This window comes from Oryctolagus cuniculus, chromosome 8 (genome assembly GCF_051225735.1).
Source record: "Oryctolagus cuniculus isolate XC-2025 breed Fujian yellow rabbit chromosome 8, ASM5122573v1, whole genome shotgun sequence".
Classification (NCBI taxonomy): domain Eukaryota; kingdom Metazoa; phylum Chordata; class Mammalia; order Lagomorpha; family Leporidae; genus Oryctolagus; species Oryctolagus cuniculus.
In genome coordinates, this window is record NC_142874.1 from 29,674,044 (window position 1) to 29,693,723 (window position 19,680).

The 19,680-nt window shown below is 54.3% G+C and overlaps 1 protein-coding gene across 3 annotated transcripts; it reads right to left on the reverse strand.

Annotated features, from left to right (window-relative positions):
- Positions 1-1,216: 1,216 nt before the first annotated feature.
- Positions 1,217-12,343, reverse strand: CHMP7 (charged multivesicular body protein 7). Of its 3 annotated transcripts, none has more exons than XM_002723380.6 (10): positions 11,929-12,343; positions 10,349-10,520; positions 4,327-4,512; positions 4,118-4,251; positions 3,380-3,428; positions 3,048-3,167; positions 2,681-2,779; positions 2,456-2,516; positions 1,900-2,079; positions 1,217-1,696 (listed from the first exon to the last, which is right to left on the reverse strand). In XM_002723380.6, exons 1-10 carry the CDS (start codon positions 12,225-12,227, stop codon positions 1,644-1,646), a joined length of 1,353 nt encoding a protein of 450 aa, XP_002723426.2. In that variant the 5' UTR covers positions 12,228-12,343; the 3' UTR covers positions 1,217-1,643. The 3 variants fall into 3 exon arrangements, with proteins under 3 accessions (XP_002723426.2, XP_008249967.2, XP_089158351.1); XM_008251745.5 differs by having other exon boundaries at positions 12,099-12,329; XM_089302225.1 differs by lacking the exon at positions 11,929-12,343 and adding an exon at positions 11,822-11,839.
- Between the last annotated feature and the right edge of the window lie 7,337 nt (positions 12,344-19,680).

A 19,680-nucleotide genomic window follows, 5' to 3' on the forward strand; every position in this document is an offset into this window, starting at 1 on the left:
CCTCTGCAGCCTCCAAGCCCACCTCCCCAGAGGGCACGCCAGGCAGCATGCATGCCACACACGGAGCAGGTGCTGGGGAACAGTGGTGCCCGGCAAGGCCATGGCATGGTCCCGTGGGTGGAAGGAATCAGGTCACTTAGAGGACAGAGACCAAGCAGTGGCAAAGCAAACCAGGGCTCACCCAAGTCCTCCCCAGGGCAGCCTGAGTGCCTGATGACTGACCACGTTCCCACTGAGGACCTAAGTGTGGATATGCCGGGGGCCCTGCGGGAGGCACGAAGGGACAGGATGCCTGACACACCCTCCAAGAGAGACAAGGACAACAACTTGTTTTTTTTTCTTTTAATTATTTACCAGATAAAAAAAAGAAAAAATAGTGATTGTTTCTCTTCACCCCCAACATTTCCGTTTACCAAGGTCGAGTGGGAGAGACATTCACGGATCAGCGATTCGTGCTCCTTGCCTGGAGCAAATTCTTCCCCTCTGCTCTCTGCCACTTGAAGCGGGAGGGACAGGGCAAAGGGCTCCAGGCAGACGTCCCGGCAGCTGGGCGGCACAGTGGCAGTGTTCCTGTCACCTTCCTTCTCCCCGCGGCCAGAGCCCTCTTCATCCCCGGAAGCAGGAAGGCGGGACCGCGGGAGGCAGGGCCGGGGCAGCTCCTGGCACGTCCGGCAGCACGCCACGCCTGCTGCTTCTATTGCACATCCTGGCTCAGAGCCCTGGCCCTGAGGGCGGGCAACAGGTGAAAGGCTTCCCCACCCACACACAGGAGCTGGCCGTGGCCACGCGCAGGAAGGGGAGGCGTGCTGTGCGGCCTGTCTTGGGAAGCGCACACAACTTTTACACGAAGTGATTCCACGAGGGGCCCAAGGAAAACTTGGGCCTCTGTACAGCGGGATCTGGGGTTGGCCACCCTGGGGCCCTGTGGTCACCAGGACCTGTCCCTGCTGAAGCTCAGAAGCCCGAGAGCGACCCTACGCTGGGAGCAGGTGTTCTTCCGCACAAGATGGAAGAGGCAGTGGCACCAGGCACACAGCCTCCGACCGCCTGGACTCTGAGCCTCGCAGGGGTGACCTTGTGTTCTGAATACCTGGACGTCTGGACAACTGACCTTAGGGAAAGAGCATGTTTCTCCATAACGGGGCAGCTCTCGAATCTTCTGAAGAAAACTCTCGAGTGTTTGATTCTCAATCCCATAACCAATGGAAACAGAGCAGAGCAGGGTAAGCTGTTTAAGTGACATTACTGACAGACTCAATGCCTTTCAAAACCGTGGGGGGCGGGGCAGGGCGGGGCGGGGAGACTGGTTCTGATTTGGCCCAGCTGCACGTCTCCTCCATCACTGGCTGCAGGGAAGCTGGGGGGGAGACGACACCCACGAGGAGTGCAGGCGGTGGGGACCACGGGCACACGCAGCTGTGCAGATCCTGGCACGGTACAGCTGAGAAGGCAGGTGCGCCACGGTGCGGCTGGCGCAGGCCCGGTCTGTCCTGGACCAGGTGGAGGCTCGCTGGGCAGCAGCCAGGTAAACCAGAGCGGGTCTCCTTCCTCCTCTTCCCAACCAAATCCCAAAGCTTCTCCTTTAAATAATTATGTACACACACACAAGCTTGTCTCTTTCACACGAGGGTCCTATAATGGCTTTAGAGAGTCGGTTCCAATTGCCTTTTTGGAGATTTACTGCTTGGGACCAAACCTGCAAGGAAAAGAAATGGCCGGGCACTACTAGAGAAGATCTCCAGGCCAGAGGCACCCCGGTGGCTCAGGGACCAAGTCCTCACATCGACGCCGACCCCCACCCCCTCACAGGACCCTGAGCTGGGCACAGTGGGCTGACCTGCGTCAGCTCAGTGCCTGGCTCCTCAAGGCCACCAGCAGGGCTGGGAAAGAGAGCCATACCTCCCTCTGACAAGGACAGTTTCTCCAGTTCGGCTTCAAGTTCGGCGTCCGAGATCCGAGGGTGAGGCACACTGTTGGCGGGAAGCGGCTTGGGGGCGCTGTCGTGCAGCTCCAGAGGGTCTTTGGTGGTGTCCTGAAGGAGGATGTCCAACTCCTTCTCCAGCTCCTCACTGTCGAAATCTGGAAAGACAGGGCCACGTGAGGACACGACCTGCAGGCCGGGGACAGCACCTGCGCCAGACAGAGAGGGGGAAGCTCAGGCAGTCACTTGTCCCCACGCAGAGCCAAGCCATCAAGGAGGTCTACTTTGTCACACAGTCCCACGGAAGGGGCTCTGCTTCCCCCTGTCCTTGATCTGGGGGTGGGGGGCTCAGCCCAGCCTACCAAGGAGGAAACAGAAACTCCCCCAGCTGCTCCTGCAGATGAGTGGCCAGCAGAGGCCAGGGCGGGGCAGGCTGGCCTGCGCCAGGAAGAGCAAGTGCAAGTGCAAAGCCAGCACAGCACAAGGACGTGGAGTGCCCTTAGAAACAAAGGCAGCAGCGTACTCTCCACTCACCTATGCCATTGGTCACCCCACCAGCCAGAGTCTGCGAAACTTCATCCTGGGTGTCACACAGCTGCAAGAGACCAGCAAGGCCTTGACCCAGGAACGGAGCCCCTGAGCACCTCCCAGTCCTAAGGGGAAAACTTGTCCTGGCTTCAGAGGAAGCTTCCTCAGGCTCCCAAGGGCATGAGTCAAGTTTGGGAAAGGAGGACGAAGTCCACGGGCCCCTCCCTGTACCTCCTGGATCTGGTCGACGAGGCTCTCCGCCTTCTCCACGGTGACGTCCTTCATGGAGAGTTTCAGGGCGCCCACCCCAGCCTGGTAGGCGTGGAACACCTGAAGGGAAGCAGTTACCGATTCAGATGGCGACCATGTGGGAAAACACAGGCCACATGGCTTCATCTCCCAGAGATCGCGTTGGAGGTTTTGGCCACCCGAGCTCAATTCACCCAGCGTCCGCTGAGGCTAAACCCCCTGACAAGGACAGCGAAGGCAACCCCAGTCACATCCTCAAAGAGCCCAGGTCTCCTCCCCACAGCACAGCCCTGGCGGGGCTGAGCGGCGCCTGCTGGAGCCAGGGCGGGGCCGGGCAGGGAGCGGCTACCATCTGATCTGTCTGGGAGGCGTAGATGCGGTCCAGGATGCCCTGCACGGTGTCCAGCTTGGCGTGCAAGGCCTCGATGCGCTTCTCCGTCCGCTGCCTGGCCTTCAGAGACCTCAGCGCCTAGGAGGGCAGGGAGAGTCAGGTCAGGGCCGGACTGAGCAGCCCAGGGGGCACTCCCGGCCTCTTCCCTCTCCTTAGTAAAACAGGCTGGGGTGCCTGCAACGCCCAAGACCCTGCTCCCCCCGAGCACCAAGCAGGCTGCTCGCCAAGCTGCAGGGCCCCGCCCTCCCAGCCTGCACACTGCGTTGTGGCAGGAGGGGCTGAGAACCCACCAGCTGCTTCTTTCCTGCTCGGCACGCCCGGCGGGCTTCTTCTTTACACCTGTGACACAAAGGGGTGGGTCAAGGCGACTGGGCCATGGGATGGGGCGAGCGGGTCCTGGAGGGCCCCCCAGAGCGGCACTCATTAGGGGTTTCAATGTGAAGATCAAACCCACTCCACCCTAAGGCAAGAACACAATGCTTGGGCGTCCACAGCCCAGCTCACGCAGCCCGCCATGACGCAGGCTCGGGCGTGCGCGTGTGGGAAGCCAGCGAGGCCCCTGCATGCCTCTTCCCATGGCGGGAGGAAAGCAATCAATTCCCACACTGTAATGACTTCGCCTCTGACACGACTGGGTTTCACTCCAGTTCTCATTCAGCACCTGCGGGCGCCCTTCTCAGAGACGGTTTCTAGGGCTCTCCTGCAGTCATCCAGGGGCAGGAGCAGGGGTCCCCGAGCGAAACCCCTGCGAAGGTGGAGACACGCTCACTGCTGGGTTCCAGTCCCTAAGACAACGCCTGGCATGACAAACGCTGGCCGCCTGGCAGCAGGCATGGGGGGCGTACGGCCAGCATTAGCACTGTGACCCCGGGCCAACCAGCAGGCCCCTTTCACCCTCCCCCATGAGAGTGTGTCCCGTGAGTTCTGCACCAGGCCATCAGTGCTTCTGCACACAGCCAACACCACACAGACACCAGGGCTTCGAGGGCCGGCCAAGGTGGGAAGGGCCCGCGGGCAGCAGCAGTTACCTCTCTGCTTCCTGGGATAAGGACTCCACCTTGCGCGAGAGAAGCTGCTCGCTCTGCATCAGCTGGTACACCCCGACATCCACGTCGTTCACGGGCGAGACCTTGGCGTGTGGGCCCCGGGCGAACTTGACAATCTGGAGACAGGGAGTGGTTACTGAGCCCCTCCCGCAGACGCCGGGACCCCCGGCAGACACCCCGTGCCGCCGTACCTTCTCCCCGTTCTGCTCCAGCACGGTGACTCGCTTCTCCTTCTGCAGCTGCAGCAACACCAAGTAGAAGGTCCGCTCGTCCGGGCAGGAGTTCGCGCACAGGGTGCTCAGCTCCGCCAGCGCCACCACGGGGTGCGAGGAGAGCGGGGAGTTCTGGTACAGGCGGTACACCTCCTCGGCCTTTTCCTGCGGGGCAGCAAAGCGGGCCCCCAGTGAGCCCTGGCGCTGAGCCCAGACTGTGACCGTGCAGGGCAAGCACGGGCGCCCGGACCCATCCCCCATCACACAGCAGCTTCTTTTTAAAAGATGTATTTATGTATTTGAGAGACAGGGCGAAGAGAGGGAGGGACAGACAGACAGTGAACCATTCACTGGTTCACTCTCCAAACGGGGCGACGGCCAGGGCTGGGCCAGGCAGAAGCCAGGAGACTGGAATTCCATGCTGGTCTCCTACACGGGTGGCAGGACCAGCTGCTTCCCCGGCGCATTAGCAGGAAGCCGGAGCGGAAGCACGGCAGCTGGGCTCGAGCGGGCGCTCTGGTATCGGATGCTGACCACAAGGCTGGCAGGTTAATCCACTGAGCCGTAACACCAGCCCCAAGCAGTGGCTTCAGAAGGAAAAGGCGTGTGTGTTGTCTAAACCTGGGGGAACGCCTGGGGACTGTGTTTGAAATGCGGTACAGGAAACGCTGCAGCCAGCCCTGCGCTGGCTCTTCCCTCAAGGACTTTACAATATCCTGGGGCTCCAGGGGAGAAGCAGGCAGTGACATGTGGGGGAACGGGGCAGGACCTGGAGGGTGGGCACGACGCCACCCAGCCCGAGTGACCCTGCCCTGGCCAGCCTCTCAGTGTCCCTCTCACGATCACAAGAGGGGGGATGAGCTGACATCTAATTCCCTTCCGATACCACTCCAGACGTGGACACCACTGAGCCCATAAAGACTCAGGAGAAAGCATGTGGCCAACAGGCGGGAGTCAGCCAGTGAGAGACTCAAGACGCAACAGCTCCAAGAAGCGACGCCACTCTTCCCCGCATGCACGCACACAGATATATGTACTGAGGTGCAGGGAAGAGGCTGGGAAGACGCAGGCAAGACGCAGGCAAGACGCCTGGAGATCCAGAGGAAGACAGCTGTGGAGAGTTCTGAGGTGGGAGCCAGGCACCAGCTGAGGCAGGGGCCAATCGTGCACCCTGTGTACGGAAACAGGAGTCCGCACTGCGCGTTTACCACGTGGAAGGCCAGGGAGGGGCAGGAGCGTTTCGGTCCTGTATAAGCCGTGATGTCTTCTACGTCACGCTCTGCTCTGCAAGCGGAGGCCAGCACCGAAGGGAACTGACGAGCCGACAAAGGACGCACTGCCGAGCCGGGAGCAGAGGCAGGGAGACCTTCTATGCAGAAGACGTGCAGCTGCACAAGAGAACGTGTGGCCGCAGGAACAGAGAAGGGGTGAGCCCAAGCAAAATGCAGAAGATACGACGGGCAGTCCCTAGCAGCTGGGTACAGGGCTGACGGAGAAAGGGGACCAGGCTCTGGCGCGATGGACTGGCAGATGTGACGCTAATAATTAGCAGCAAAAATACAGCAAAGACAAAGCAAGCCATTCTGATCATGTTGCTTTGTGACACCTGAGAATGTCCAACACGATATGCAGAGCAGGTGACTGGATACGCAAATCTGAAGCTCAAAGAGACACCCGCACAGAAGCCAGAGCTGGAAGTCCTCTCGTCCACGTACGGATGGGAATCAAGACCCTGAGAGCCCGACAGGCAGAAGGAAGAGCAAGTGGCCCTCAAAACAGACCCAGGGAGTGATAGGCGAGCCAAGGCGAACCTGCAGTGTCACGCAAGCAAAGTCAAGGGGAGATCTGAGGAAGCGTCAAAGGCGGCACAGGAGTCTGACAGAGCCCAGGGGTGTCACTAGAGGCGACGGCTCCAGCATTCAGAGCACGAGGATGCCGGCACACAAACGGGCTAATGGCATCCACGCCAATACAAGCCACTGAGACAACTCAGTCCCGTCTGCAAATACACAAAAACAGATACCCAAGTGTTGGCATGTAAATTGAAAAAATGAAAGTACAAAGTAATTTTAGAAATACAGACAAATAGGGGCCGGTGCTGTGGCATAGTGGGTAAAGCCACCACCTACAGTGCCTGCATCCCATATGGGCTCCAGTTCGAGTCCCGGATGCTCCTCTTCCAATCCAGCTCTCTGCTGTGGCCTGGGAAAGCAGTAGAGGATGGCCCAAGTCCTTGGGCCCCTGCGCCCATGTGGGAGACCCGGAAGAAGCTCCTGGCTCCTGGCTTCAGATCGTTGCAGCTCTGGCTATTGTGGCCAATTAGGGAGTGAACCAGTGGATAGAAGACCTCTCTCTCTCTCTCTCTCTCTCTCTGCCTCTCCTCTCTCTGTGTAACTCTGACTTTCAAATAAATAAATACATAAATATTTTTTTTAAAAAATAAATACAGAAGAATATTCAATTAGGCTTGAGGTAAAAGATGCTTTCCAAAGCAAGCCCAGAAATTCAGTCACCATAAATGAAATCCTGGGAAATCCGATTGCAGAGATATGAAAACTTCTATACACTAAAAGGTGTCATAAATAAAAAGCCAGCCAGCAACAGAGAAACAATACTTCCATCCCCCATACCAAATAAGTTACACTCGCAAGTATCCATCTCTACCATGGAAAGAACTCTACAAATTAATATCAAAGGGGCCAGCGCCCTGGCAGATGAACAAGCCCTGTCTCTCTGCCTCTGCAACTCTGCCTTTCAAACAAATCAGTAAATCTCTAAAACAATTTTAAAAAATAAAAATTAATATCAAAGACAAACAGGAAGAATCACTTTGGTCTATTAAATTGCAAAATTTAAAAGGCTGATGCTATCTGGTGCTAACAGAGACACTGGGAGCCTAGTTAGTCTCTCTGAGACAGTCTGATGAAAGTGTACATTAGTACAAACTTTTGAAAAGTAATCTGGAAATTTTTGTTAAAACTTGGAAAGAAAATATGCCTTTCTAGAAATCAATTCCATTAAATAAATGTATGCACAATGCTGCTAAAGGAGCATTTTTTTGTAAAGGCAAAATGGAGAGAGAAAATGGAATGACTTCGCGTCCATCTGTGGGGAGATGGTTGCATAACCTGTGGCCTGTCTGCAGGTTACTGTGTAGCCGTCAACAAGAATGAAGTAGACCTCACTGAGAAGGGCCTAGAAAGATGCTCACAATGAAGTGGAAAGAAAAAACAGGTTGGCGTTCCGGCCCAGTTGGCTAAGCCACCACTTACAAAGCCAACATCCCATGAGTGCTACGTTGAGTCTTGGCTGCTCCACTTCTGATGACCCAAGTACCTGGGCCCTGCCAGCCACGTGGGAGACTCGGGCTGAGTTCTTGGTTTCTGGTTCCAGCCTGGCCTAGACCCGGCTGCTGTGACCATCTGGGGAGTGAACCAGCAGATGGAAGACCTCTCTCTCTCCCCCGCCGGGTCACTCCGCCTTTCAAATAAATACATCAATCTCAGAAAGACAGAAAAAACAGCATGCTGCGACAATTCCACTTCCAAAGGAAACAGAAGATGTGTGTAGGTGCCTGGTTGGAAGCCGCCACGTCCTCTCCCATTTAACCAGGATTTGCTGACTGCCCACCATGCAGCCTGACTCTTCCTGGGATCCCAGAGCCCAGGGAGCTCCTCCCTTCCAGCAGCACAGAGGACAAACATGGAAATACGTAAGATCGACTTCTACGAAGTACATGGTTTGGTGCCCCGCAGGGCTCAAAGGTTTGTCTCTCTGCCCGAATACGATAGCCCAACACAATTCCACCTCCCCCCACTCCGTCTCCACCTTGCGCTCAAGAGTGCAAAAGCACATCTGTGGGGAGTCAGGGGTCCGTCTCTGACTCCAGGTGGGAGACGGGGTGATGTGTGGGGCTGCAAAGAGGACCTAAGCTCGGATCAGACCTCCAAGCGATCCCGCAGTCTCTGGAGCTCAAGGCACTGGCTAGGGGATAACCATGGTGAGAAGAGGCACCCCAAGGAAACATGTGGCGCTCAGTGAAGAGTCCTGAGGGTCGGGGGTCCAGGGGGAGCCAGGTAGATCCTGGGGACCGCCTCAATCTGAGACCCAGAGTGCTGGGGCCCAGGGAGGTGAGGAAACGTGGGTGACTCTCCTGAGGGAGTGATTCTGAGCTGGCTCCAGCTACATGGAAGCTTCCTGGGCTACACAAGGCCCTAAGCTGGGCTTGGTTTGTAACTCTCGAAAATAACCACAAGGGCCACATTGTGGCACAGTGGGTAAGCTGCAGGCTGCGACATCGGCATCCTATACAGAACCAATTCAAGTCCCTGCTGCTCCACTGCTGATCCAGCTCCCTGCCAGTGCATCTGGGAAAGTGGCAGAAGAGGCCCAGATACTTGGGTCCCTGCACCCACGTGGGACAGCTGGATGGAGTTCTAGGCTCCTGGCTTTGGTCTGGCAACCCTGGGTGCTGCAGCCATTTGAGGAGTAAACCAGCTGATGGAAGCTCTCTCTCTATCCCTCCCTCTCTGTCACTTTTGCCTTTCAAACAAATAAACAAATCTTAAAGGAAAAAAAGCACTACTGTCTTCAGTGTCCTTCTGCCTCCTGGTGTCCAGTCCACTTTGCAGACACACATACACACACACAGAGTCTCCACACCCTGTCCACGGTGGTGCTGGTGCAGTGTTGGGGCTGGGGCAGGTTTGCACTGGGTTGTGGAGTGGAGGCTGAGACAGCGGTGCCAACAAAGGCTGGTCAAGGAGAGTGAGAGAGCAGTGACTAGGCAGGAGCCCAAGCACATAGCAGAGGTGATGTGATGGGAAAAACTTGAGTGTGTGTGCAGGCTAAAGGAGAATATAAATGGGAGAGAGGGGCCGGCGCTGTGGCAGCGGGTAAAGCCACCGCCTGCAGTGCTGGCATTCCATATGGGTGCAGGTTCAAGTCCCGGCTGCTCCACTTCCGATCCAGCTCTCTGCTATGGCCTGGGAAAGCAGTAGAAGATGGCCCAAGTGCTTGGGTCCCTGCACCCACGTGGGAGACCTGGAGAAAGCTCCTGGCTCCTGGCTTCAGATTGGCATAGTTCCAGCCATTGTGGCCAGTTGAGGAGTGAACCAGTGGATGGAAGAGCTCTCTCTCTCTCTCCCTCTCTGCCTCTCCTCTCTGTGTGACTCTGTCTTTCAAATAAATAAATAAATAAATCTTTAAAAAAAATGGGAGGGAAACGGAACACACAGAGTGAGAGGCCTCCTGATAGGTCAAGGGGACAGACTCGAGAGCACACAGGGGACAGGGGAAGACACTTCTCTCTCGGAGCCAAGGGAGAGATGGACTCAGAGGAGGCTGAGCTCGAGGTGGAAGGGCCGCATACTGGAGGCCTGGCCCGGGAGACTCACCTGCTCAGTGAAGTGCCTGCAGTCAAGGCAGGAGAATGAGACAGAGGGGAGAAGACCAGAGGCTCTGGGGGCCCCTAAGTCCGGGCACAGGGCCTCTGCCCAGCAGGGAGGATCTGCTGGGTGTCTCCTGGTGTGGACCACGGCAGACGCAAAGGCGCTGGGGTCCTGAGCAGGGAGTCAGTGCAGCCATCAGGAGAGCGGGCCCCGAGGAAGCTGCCTGAGCGGGGGAAGGGATCAAGGCCCCCAGTGGGCCTTGTGGAGGCAGAAGGGCGAGGAGGGCGGAGGGCAGCCAGATGAGCAAGGGGACACGGGCGGACAGCAGAAAAGCTGGGTCTCCTGCACTGATCTGGGGGGCACAGCTGAGAGCCACGTGGTCCTCACGAATCCCGAGACACCCTCATCCAGGAGGCAAAGCATTGCCTACACCGCGGCTCACCATTCGGGCCTCCAAACGCCAGGGAAGGATCAGCGTCACTGGCCACTCCAGACAGAGGACCAGCCCTGAAACGGGAGAGTCTGACAGACGCGGCATGAGCAGTGCGCCCTGGGAGGCATTCAGCTACCCACCCCAGAGGACACGCAGGCCCCGCCCTCAGAGCACCCACCTTCAGCAGCTCCACGGCCACCAGCACCTCCTCGGCCGGGACCTTGCTATCCCCCAGCACGTTAGAGAGGGTCCACTTGAGGGGCTTCAGCAGGAAGACTCCGACCCCCCAGGAGATCCAGCTGCTGTCCACACTGGCCATGAAGTCTGACTCCCGCTGCAGCTCCCCTCGGCTGCAGGAGACAAAGAGAAGGCCGTGTGGCAGCACTGAATGCGAGGTCCCGTTCCACCCCTCACGGGCGAAGTTCATGCTCCCCATGACCATTTATGAGGCTCCTACTGTGTGCTGCCGCTGTGAGCAGCAGCACTTGATACTCCAGCTGCAAGCCTCATCACAACTCTGCACGATAGCTGGGGTCGGCGGCATCTTCACTAATGAGGAACAAGGAGTGACCGCAAAAGAGCAAGGCCAAGTCCAAACCATGATCTGTCTGGCTGCAAAATGCCCGCGCCCCCCTCGCAGCCCACAGGCACACAAGGCTCCTGGGCCAACGCTGACCCTCAGCTAGGGTGGAGACAGGAGGTACAGGTTTCTCTGCACCAGAAATAACGTGAGCAGCTCAATTTACTGACTGCACACCTTGGGCCAGTCGCTGCGCTGAGGGCTGTCTTCAAATCCCCACAACAAGCCTAGGCGCCCTGATCATCAGCATTTTGTGACTGGCCAAACTGATGGGCGTCCCAGACGCTGGAAGCGGCAGCCCTGGTCTCGTCCCTCCCCCTGCCCCACGGGATGGACTGCCACAGTGTCACCCCGTGCAAAGGTGCGGGGGACAAACGCAGCAAAGCAGCCTCAGAAAAAGCAGACAACTGGGAGGAAAATGAAACAAAACCAGGGCTGACTGCCTGCTTCCTGCACTTAGGGAGGCCCCGTGCGGGGCTGGGCTCAGCACCTGCACAGCTCAAGTGCAAAGCACTCAGCACCCTGAACACCTGTGGCCCCATCCGGGTCCTCAGGTGCAACCTGCGGCGGACACCCGACCAAGTGACCTGAATCGGCCACTCGGGCTCTTTCTCCGCCTGGCCAGCCCAAACGGTGTGTGCCGGACATGTACAGACCGCACAGTGCTGTTCTGTGAGCTACCCTCTGCTTGCGGCCAGCCTCTCACCTACGGCCCCTGCAGGGCCCCGAGATGCCCCACAAAGCCCTCACCCGCCGTCGCGTCCCCTGCGCTCCACACAGCCCCGATCAAGGGCAAGTCAGAGGGGCCAGACGCATGGCCCGGGCCGGGGCTGCCCTCTCCCCTACCGCTGCCCTCTTCCCAGCTGTGCCCGTCGATAAACCCTGCAGATCTGAGACCTCCTGCCCCGGCTTCACCCGAAATCGGACACAACGGGACCCCAGCCCAGACACATCACCGCCACCTCCGCCAGGCTTGCTTTTAGCCCCGCCGCCCGGAAGCCACATAATAGGACTTCTCGGGCCCCCCAACATCTGCCCGGGCCCTCTCCGCTCCTCTCTCCAAACACCCACAGCCCGGCCTCCGCCGCCGCCCGCTGACCACTCCGCACGCCGCGCCGTCCGAGCCCGAGCCCAGGCCGCCGGCCGCCCATCCCTCCCGGCCCGGGCCCGCCCCTCACCGCAGCAGGTCCTGCAGCACCGTGGCCAGCCCCAGCGGGACGCTGCCCTTGCGCTGAAAGGCCTCCTGCAAGTCCCGCAGACGCAGGCGCACCACCCCCTGGCGGCGGCTGTGGCTCAGCACCAACGGCGCCCAGAAGCCCATCTTGCTGTCCCAGTCGGTGCTGTTCACCTCGCGACTCCTCTTGAACGCGGAAAACAGGAAGGACATGCGCTCCTCATCCTCCTCCCACTCGGGGGGCAGCAGGCCCGCCGGGTCTCCCCCGGCCGGCGCCTCGGCCTCCCGCTCCGGGGACCACATCGGAACCCCAGCCCCGCCAAGGCCCCGAACACAGCCCTGGACCTGGTCCCCTTCCGCCCAAGTCCCCTCTCGGCTTCCGTTCCTCGAACACCTCCTCCTCTTCTGTCATCGCGTCACCGCCGCCCGCGGCGTGAAATAAGTCCTTCACGTCCTCAGGGCGCAGGCGTCGCGCTGTCCTCCTTCGGCCAGGAGGCGGGATGATGACGTTATGTTCGGAGAGACACAGAGCGCTTGCGCTGACCCCCTCCTGCCGCGCTCTTTGTGAGGAACGGAGCGCTTTGCGCGTGCGCGACGAGTAGGCGCGCGTTGCGCCCCTTGTTGAATTATGGTGTGGAGCGAAAGCGCTCTAGAGAGGGAAGTGAGTGGCTTCAAGGGTTGGGACTGGCGGTAGCTCCCGGGTCAGGTATGTGGTTACACAGAGGTATATATCCACTGACATTTCTGGCTCATTTACTGTTTGCCCAAGCAATACCATGACAACCCTGTGAAGTTAGGTTTGGAGACTGTCTCCATTTTGCAGAAGGGAAGATGGTATTGATTTATACTATTATTTTAAGTATGGTGAGGAACATTCCTAAAAAGAATAGTGTGGGATGTAAGGAAATAAGTTGAGCCCTAAAAAGCACAATTTTCCAGAAGGCTTTCTTTCTTTCTTTCTTTTTTTTAAATCTATTTGAAAGGCATAGAGAAAGAGTTCAAATTCCCACCTGCTGGTTCACTCCCCAGTGGCCCCGGGGAAGCCGGGAACTCGGAACTCCATCCGGGTCTCGAGCGCTTGGGCCATCCCTCGGATGCCAGGCACATTAGCAGGGAGCTGGATCAGAAGTGGGGCAGCTGGTGCTGCACAAGATGGCGGCTTACCCTGCTGTGCCACACACTGGCTCCAGAAGCATTCCTTCCATGTTGTCATGCCCAGTGACACAGCTGGTTGGCTTCCGCTGGGAAGACAGACCAAGTGGTTTCCCACCCTGTGTCAGAGGAAGCAGCCGATCACGAGTGGTGGAAGAATCTGGTGGAGCAACCTGGCAGGGTGAGCAGAGTTAGGCTGACGGAGGAGCATGCTACACGGAGCAGCAGAGGGGAGCCAGAGGCTGGCTGTCACAGCATGGACGCCAGTCTGAGGTGTGTACATGTAGCAGGGGTCCCTGCTTGGTTAGAGTGACTTTTTTCCCATGATCCAACAGGTTTTCCCATGCAGGTGACTTTCATTTCTGCACAAGGGTGGGGAGCCTCCAACACCCTTAGTTTGGGGACTTTCCCAGCGCCCTGGGGCAGCCCTCCACACCTTGGTTTCCTGTCTGATTTAATTCAAATAGTTCTACACCTGAGCATTTTCGCAGCGTTTGGGCCTGAGGCTGCTTGCACTTGAAAGTGCCATAGGTTCTGGACGTCTCCAGGCTGGATGAGTTCCTGGGAGCAATGGAGAATGGAGGAAGAGCTGTGCTGTCCCTGAGTGTGTCCCTGGTATGTGGCAAGCTCTTTGTCACCTTGGGGGTTTCACTCCTATGCTGTGCCACTCCCCTGCATGACTGACTGTTTTATCCTTGAAGTCACCTCTCACAGTGGCCTTGTCTGAACCACCCTATTTAAAATGACGTCGTGGAGTTTTAGAAGGGATGGATCACTTTGCCAGCACCTCCTGATTGATCTGAACATCACAAACAGAGCGACAAACAGACATCATATGCCCCTGAAGGGATATAACAGGAAGCACAGAGAGCCATTTGTGAAATTTCTTTTCAAGACTGTTGAACCTGGGGCTGGCACTGTGGTAAAGTGAGTTAAGCCCTCACTTGGGAGGCCGGCGTCCATAGTGGAGTGCTGGTTTGAGTCCTGGCACTTCTTTCCCCTAGTGTTTGTTTTTTTTTTTTTTTTTTTTTTTTTTTTTTTTTTTTTTTTTTGACAGTTATAGACAGTGAGAGAGAGAGAGAGAGAGAAAGCAGAGAACTGGACTGGAAGAGGAGCAACTGGGACTAGAACCGGCGCCCATATGAGTTGCTGGTGCCGCAGGCGGAGGATTAACCAAGTGAGCCACGGTGCTGGCCCGAGTCCTGGTGCTTGTAATCTAGCTTCCTGCTAAGGTGCCTGGGAAGGCAGCAGATGATGGCCCAGTATATGAGTCCCTGCTAGCCATGTGGGACACCAGGATGGAGTTCCTGGGTCCTGGCTTCAGCCTGGTCCAGCCAAGACTGCTGCCGTTATTTGGGGAGTGAATCAGCAGATAGAAGATTGATCTCTCTCCCTCTCTTTTCTCTTTGCCTTTCAAATAAATACTTTTTTAAAAAAATTGAATCTGAATCTGATTAAGTCACTAGATCTGAGTGCTAGTTTATGGAGGAGTAAAAAAGTATATAAATATGGGGCCGGCATTGTGACATAGTGGGTACAGCTGCCACTTGTGATGCCAGTGATCCCATACGGCTGCTGCTTTGTGTCCTGGCTGCTCCACTTCCAATCCAACTCCCTGCTAGTGGCCTGGGAAAGCAGTGGAAGATGGTTCAAGTACTTGGGCCTCTGCTTCCCTCATGAGAGACCTAGTAGATGCTTCTGGCTCCTGGCTTCAACCTGGCCCAGCTCTGACCATTTCAACCATCTAGGGGAGTGAACCAGTGAATGGAAGATCTCTCTCTGTCTCTCCTTCTCTCTCTGTAACTTTGCCTTTCAAATGAATAAGTAAACCTTTCAAATATATATATTATATTTATATATGTACATATATAATATGTATATGTATATATATACATATTTATCATACATCTATATATATATTGAGAGTAGAAGAATTAGTTAAGTGAAAATGGAGGTTGCGTTCAGCAATATCCAGCCTGTGGGAAATACTACCTGAGAATGACCTTGTTTCCTTAACAAATAATGTCAATCGAGACTTAAGGTGCACTGTGCAGACTTGATTGGACCCTGTTTTCACAGTGAATCATAAAAACTCACCCATGGGACAGTTAGATAATTTCAGTATTACCTGGACACTTAATGATATAAGTGAATGATTTAAAGGCACTTGCATGGTGATTATGTTTTATTAAAAACGTCTATATTTTGAAGATACATCTGATTTTTTTTGTAAGTGAAACTATTACCTTCCTTTTTTTATTTTTAGTGGATTGGTAGGTTTTTTTTTTAAAACTATTTATTTATTTATTTTGAAAGAGTTACAAAGAGAGAAGGAGAGACACAAAGAGATCTTCCATTCACTGGTTCCTGCCCCAGATGACTGTAATAGCCAGCACTGGGCCAGCCCAAAGCCAGGAGCCAGGAGCTTCATCTGAGTCTCCCATGTGGGTGGCAGGGGCCCAAATACATGGGCCATCTTCCACTGGTTTCCCAGACCTTTACCAGGGAGCTAGATAGGAAGTGGAGCAGCTGGGACACGAACTGGTGCCCATATGGGATGCCATCACAGTAGGCAGCTGCTTTACCTGCTTATGCCATGACACCCAGCCCCCAAACTATTACCTGCCTAAAGTGAATCCACGTCTTGGTAAGTGGGAATCAAAAACTCTGCTAAAAGCAGCCATCACACAACATAATCTGTTTGTAGCCAATAGAGACCACCAGAATAATTTCCACAGCTCTGGCTTCCCAAGCAAGGGAAATCAGGGACTTCTCTGGAGTGGGGCATAGATGTTCAAAAGGGGGAGTTTTGACCTATGGGCAGAGGCAGGGATCACATGGCAATGATTCTTAAGCTCCTCATGGGGCAGACATCTTAGCCTTCACAACAAGCAAAAGGGGGCAGGCCTTTGACTCAGCAGTTAGGACAGCACCTGGGCACTTGGCCCCTGCGTTCTCCATCAGAATGCTGACGTTTGATAGCAGCTCTGCTTCCAGTTCCAGCTCCCTGCTAATGCCGGCCCTGGAAGGAAGCAGGGGATGGCTCAGTTGCTTGGGTCCCTGCTACCTGTGTAGGAGACCCAGATTGAATTCTGTATTCTTGGCTTCAGCCTGACCTCAGCTGGGTCTGTTGCAGGCATTTGGAGAGTGAGCCAGCAGATGAAGTGTTCTCTCTCTCTCTCTCTCTCCCTCCCTCCCTCCCTCCCTCCCTTTCAAGTAATTTGAAAAACTAATGTCAAAATTGAACCAAGCGTGACTTTTGGATACCTTGTGATCATCCGCCTGGGGGCTGTTCTTGTAGAGTCTAGACCTGTTCAGGGTGGGTGGTGACTGTGTCTCTCTGTAGAGCACGACTGAACACAGCTTTGAAAGTTGTCAGGTGCTCTAGGCCTTCGCAGTACACATGAGTCAGGATAAAGCCTTCTGAGCAGCTGATGACAAAACTGTATGATATTTGGGATAGAAGTTTGAATAGGGAAAAGTCCAGAGTACACATTTTGTACTCTTGTGTCCAGCACACAGCCTGGCATTAGGTGTCATTCTGTTTATTTTTTTAAAGATTTATTTAATTATTTGAAAGGCAGAGTGACCGAGAAACAGGGGAGAGAGGAAGAAAGACAGAGAAATAGAGAGATCTTCTATCCACTAGTTCACTCCCCAAATGCCCACAACAGCCAGGGCTGCACCAGGATAAAGCCAGGAGCCTGGAACTCCATCTGGGTCTTTGAACTGGGTGGCAGGACCCCAGGAACCTGGGCCATCTTCCACTGCCTTCCCAGGTACATTAGCAGTGAGCTGGATCAGAAGCAGAGTGGCTGTAGCCGAAGCTGTGGTGTAGCAGGTAAAGCCACCACCTGCAGTGCTGGAATCCCATATGGGCGCCCGTTTGTGTTCTGGCTGCTCCACTCCCAATCCAGCTCTCTGCTGTGGCCTGGGAAAGCAGTAGAAGATAACAAAAGTGCTTGGGCCCCTGCACCCATGTGAGAGACCCAGAAGAAACTCCGGGCTTCTGGCTTCAGATTGGCCCAGCTCCAATTGTGTGTTTGTTTGGGGGAGTGAACCAGTGGATGGAAGACCTCTCTCCTTTCTCTCTCTCTCTCTCTCTCTCCCCCCCCCTTCCCCTCTCTCTCCCTCCCTTCCTCCCTCCCTCTCCCTCTCTGCTCCACCTCTCTGTAACTCTGCCTTTCAAATAAATAAACAACTCTTTAAAAAAAAAGAAGCAGCAGAGTGGCTGGGACTTGAATGGGCACTCCTGCTTGTGACACCACCAGCAATCCAAGTGGTGACTTAACCCTCTGCTCTACAAGACCAGTGCTCAATATTTTTTTAAATGAATAAATAGGAAATGACCTTGTGTGCTTTTTGGTTTCATCTGTGTTGGTAAAAAGCAGTGTGATCTTGGGGCTGGTGCTGTGATGTAGTCGGCTAAGCCTCTGCCTATGGCATTGCATCTTATATGGGTGCCCATTCAAGTCCTGGCTGCTCCACTTCCAATCCAGTTCTCTGCTAATGGCCTGGAAAAGCAGTAGAAGATGTCCTAGGTGCCGGGGCCCCTGAACCCACATGGGAGACTCAGAAGAATCTCCTGGCTCCTGGCTTTGGATTGGCTCAACTCTGACCATCGCAGCCATTTGGAGAGTGAACCAGTGGATGGAAAACCTTTCTCTCTGTCTCTCCCTTTGTCTGTAACTCTGCCTCTCAGACAAATAAATAAAATCTTTAAAAAAAATCCACCAGAAAATTGCAGTAATGGGCAAATCATGGCCGTCTCTCCCACCCCATCAAACTGGAGAGACAGGCAGAAACAGAGATTCACGGCTTACGAGAGTAGAAACCCACAAGCCTAAATCTTGGCAGGAGCCAGTGCCAGAGATTTAAAAACAACAACAACAACAACAACTGTACACATGGATGGACTGTGGGAGGTTCATCATGAACAACTGAGAGTTTAAAATGCCAGGGGAGGCCAGTCTTTGGGGAACCTCCGAACTATTGAGAGTTTTCAATTCTCATACCCAAGATTTTTTAAAAAATCCTTCTTGCTTGAAGCACAAGCTAAGAGAAACTAGCATTTTGAAATACACAGAGCATTCTGCTCTTAAAAAGGCCTGCTCTCAACAGAAACCATTTTATCAGAACTCAACCTACTATTCTTTGTACCTCATCTAGGATAAAGGAAGTTGTAAACTCCAGCCCCCTGCAGCCATCTTGTTCCACCTAGCCTTAAGGGGGTGGCACAGGGAAACACCTGTGCAGTTCATAGCCCAGGAGCACAGGCTCACTAAAGACTAAGACATAATCATAGGATTACACAGCACTTCCTCTTACCGCAGGCCTTACCATTCCATTGCCAAGGCCTGTTTGCCACAGTTCCTTTAACCTAGTACATTGTGACCAGGCTTAAAAAAAATTACAAGCCATACTAAAAAACTTTGTGTGTGTGTGTGTGTTTTACATCTGCCTTCTCAGAAAAAATGCAAAGAAAGAGAGGGAATAAAATATTCATGATGTAGAGAATAAAGTAACTATTGGGGTGGGTGTTGTGGAGCAGCAGGCTGAGCTGCCATTCGAGGTGTCTCCATGCTGTGTCTGAGTGCCCGGGATCGCGTTTCACCTCTGCTTCTTATCCAGCCTCCTACTAATGCTCCCGAGAGGCAATTGATAATGGCCTAAGGACCTGGGTTCCTGCCACCCCGCGGGGGCGCGGGGAATCTGGGTGGATTTCCTGGCTCCTGGCTTCAGTCTGGCCCAGTCCTGGCTGTTAGGGTTAGGGTTAGGGTTAAGGTTAGTGTTTGGGGAGGTCAATCAGTGGATGGAAGATCTCTTCCTCTCGCTCTTTGTGTGTGTGTTTCTCTTTACCTTTCAAATGAATAAAAATCCATTATTCAAAATTTTTAAAAACAATAAGGAGACACCATTATGCACCTATTAGAATGGCAAAAATCCAAAATACTTATGATGCTAAATTCTGGCAAGGTTGGGGAAACAGGAACTTTTCATCCATTGCTGGTGGGAGTGCAAACTGGTACAGCTACTTGGGAAGACAGCTTGGCAGTTTTCTCCCAAAGTAACCCTTCTTTTACCAAGAAATACAGGAATCGTGCTCTTTTGTATTTACACAAATGAATTAAAAACCTCTATTCCCACAAAAACCTGCACACAGATGTTTATAGCAAGTTTATTCATAATTTCCAAAACTTGGGAGCAACCAAGATGTCCTTCATTCAGTGAATGGATCAATAATTGTGATATATCCAGATGACGGAATACTTCTTAGAACAATCGAACCATAAAGAGACACGGAGGAAACCTTAATGTGCATTACTAAGTGAAAGACACCTATCTGAACAGACTGCATACTGAATGATTTAACTGCATTCTGGAAAAGGCAAAACTATGGAAACCATAAAAAAAGATCAGTGGTGACCAGAGGTTAAGGGGAGGGGTAGATGAATAGTAACACTGAGGAGTTGTAGGCAACGAGACTGCTCTGTTTGATGCTACAGTGGTGGATATGTGTTGTCATACATTTACCAAAGCCCTGAGAATTATAACACTTAGTGTGCGCCTAGGGAGAACTATGGACTTTGGGTGACTGTGAGGC

What these genes read in the sequence shown, in the direction of transcription:
- CHMP7 (XM_002723380.6), bottom strand. Translation starts at nt 12,227, where the DNA reads ATGTGGTCCCCGGAGCGGGAGGCCGAGGCGCCGGCCGGGGGAGACCCG. An exon ending in GTGCTGCAGGACCTGCTGCG is followed by an intron (nt 10,521 to 11,928) that starts GTGAGGGGCGGG and finishes TGTCTCCTGCAG; the next exon opens with CCGAGGGGAGCTGCAGCGGG. An exon ending in TGGAGCAGAACGGGGAGAAG is followed by an intron (nt 4,252 to 4,326) that starts GTACGGCGGCAC and finishes CCCTGTCTCCAG; the next exon opens with ATTGTCAAGTTCGCCCGGGG.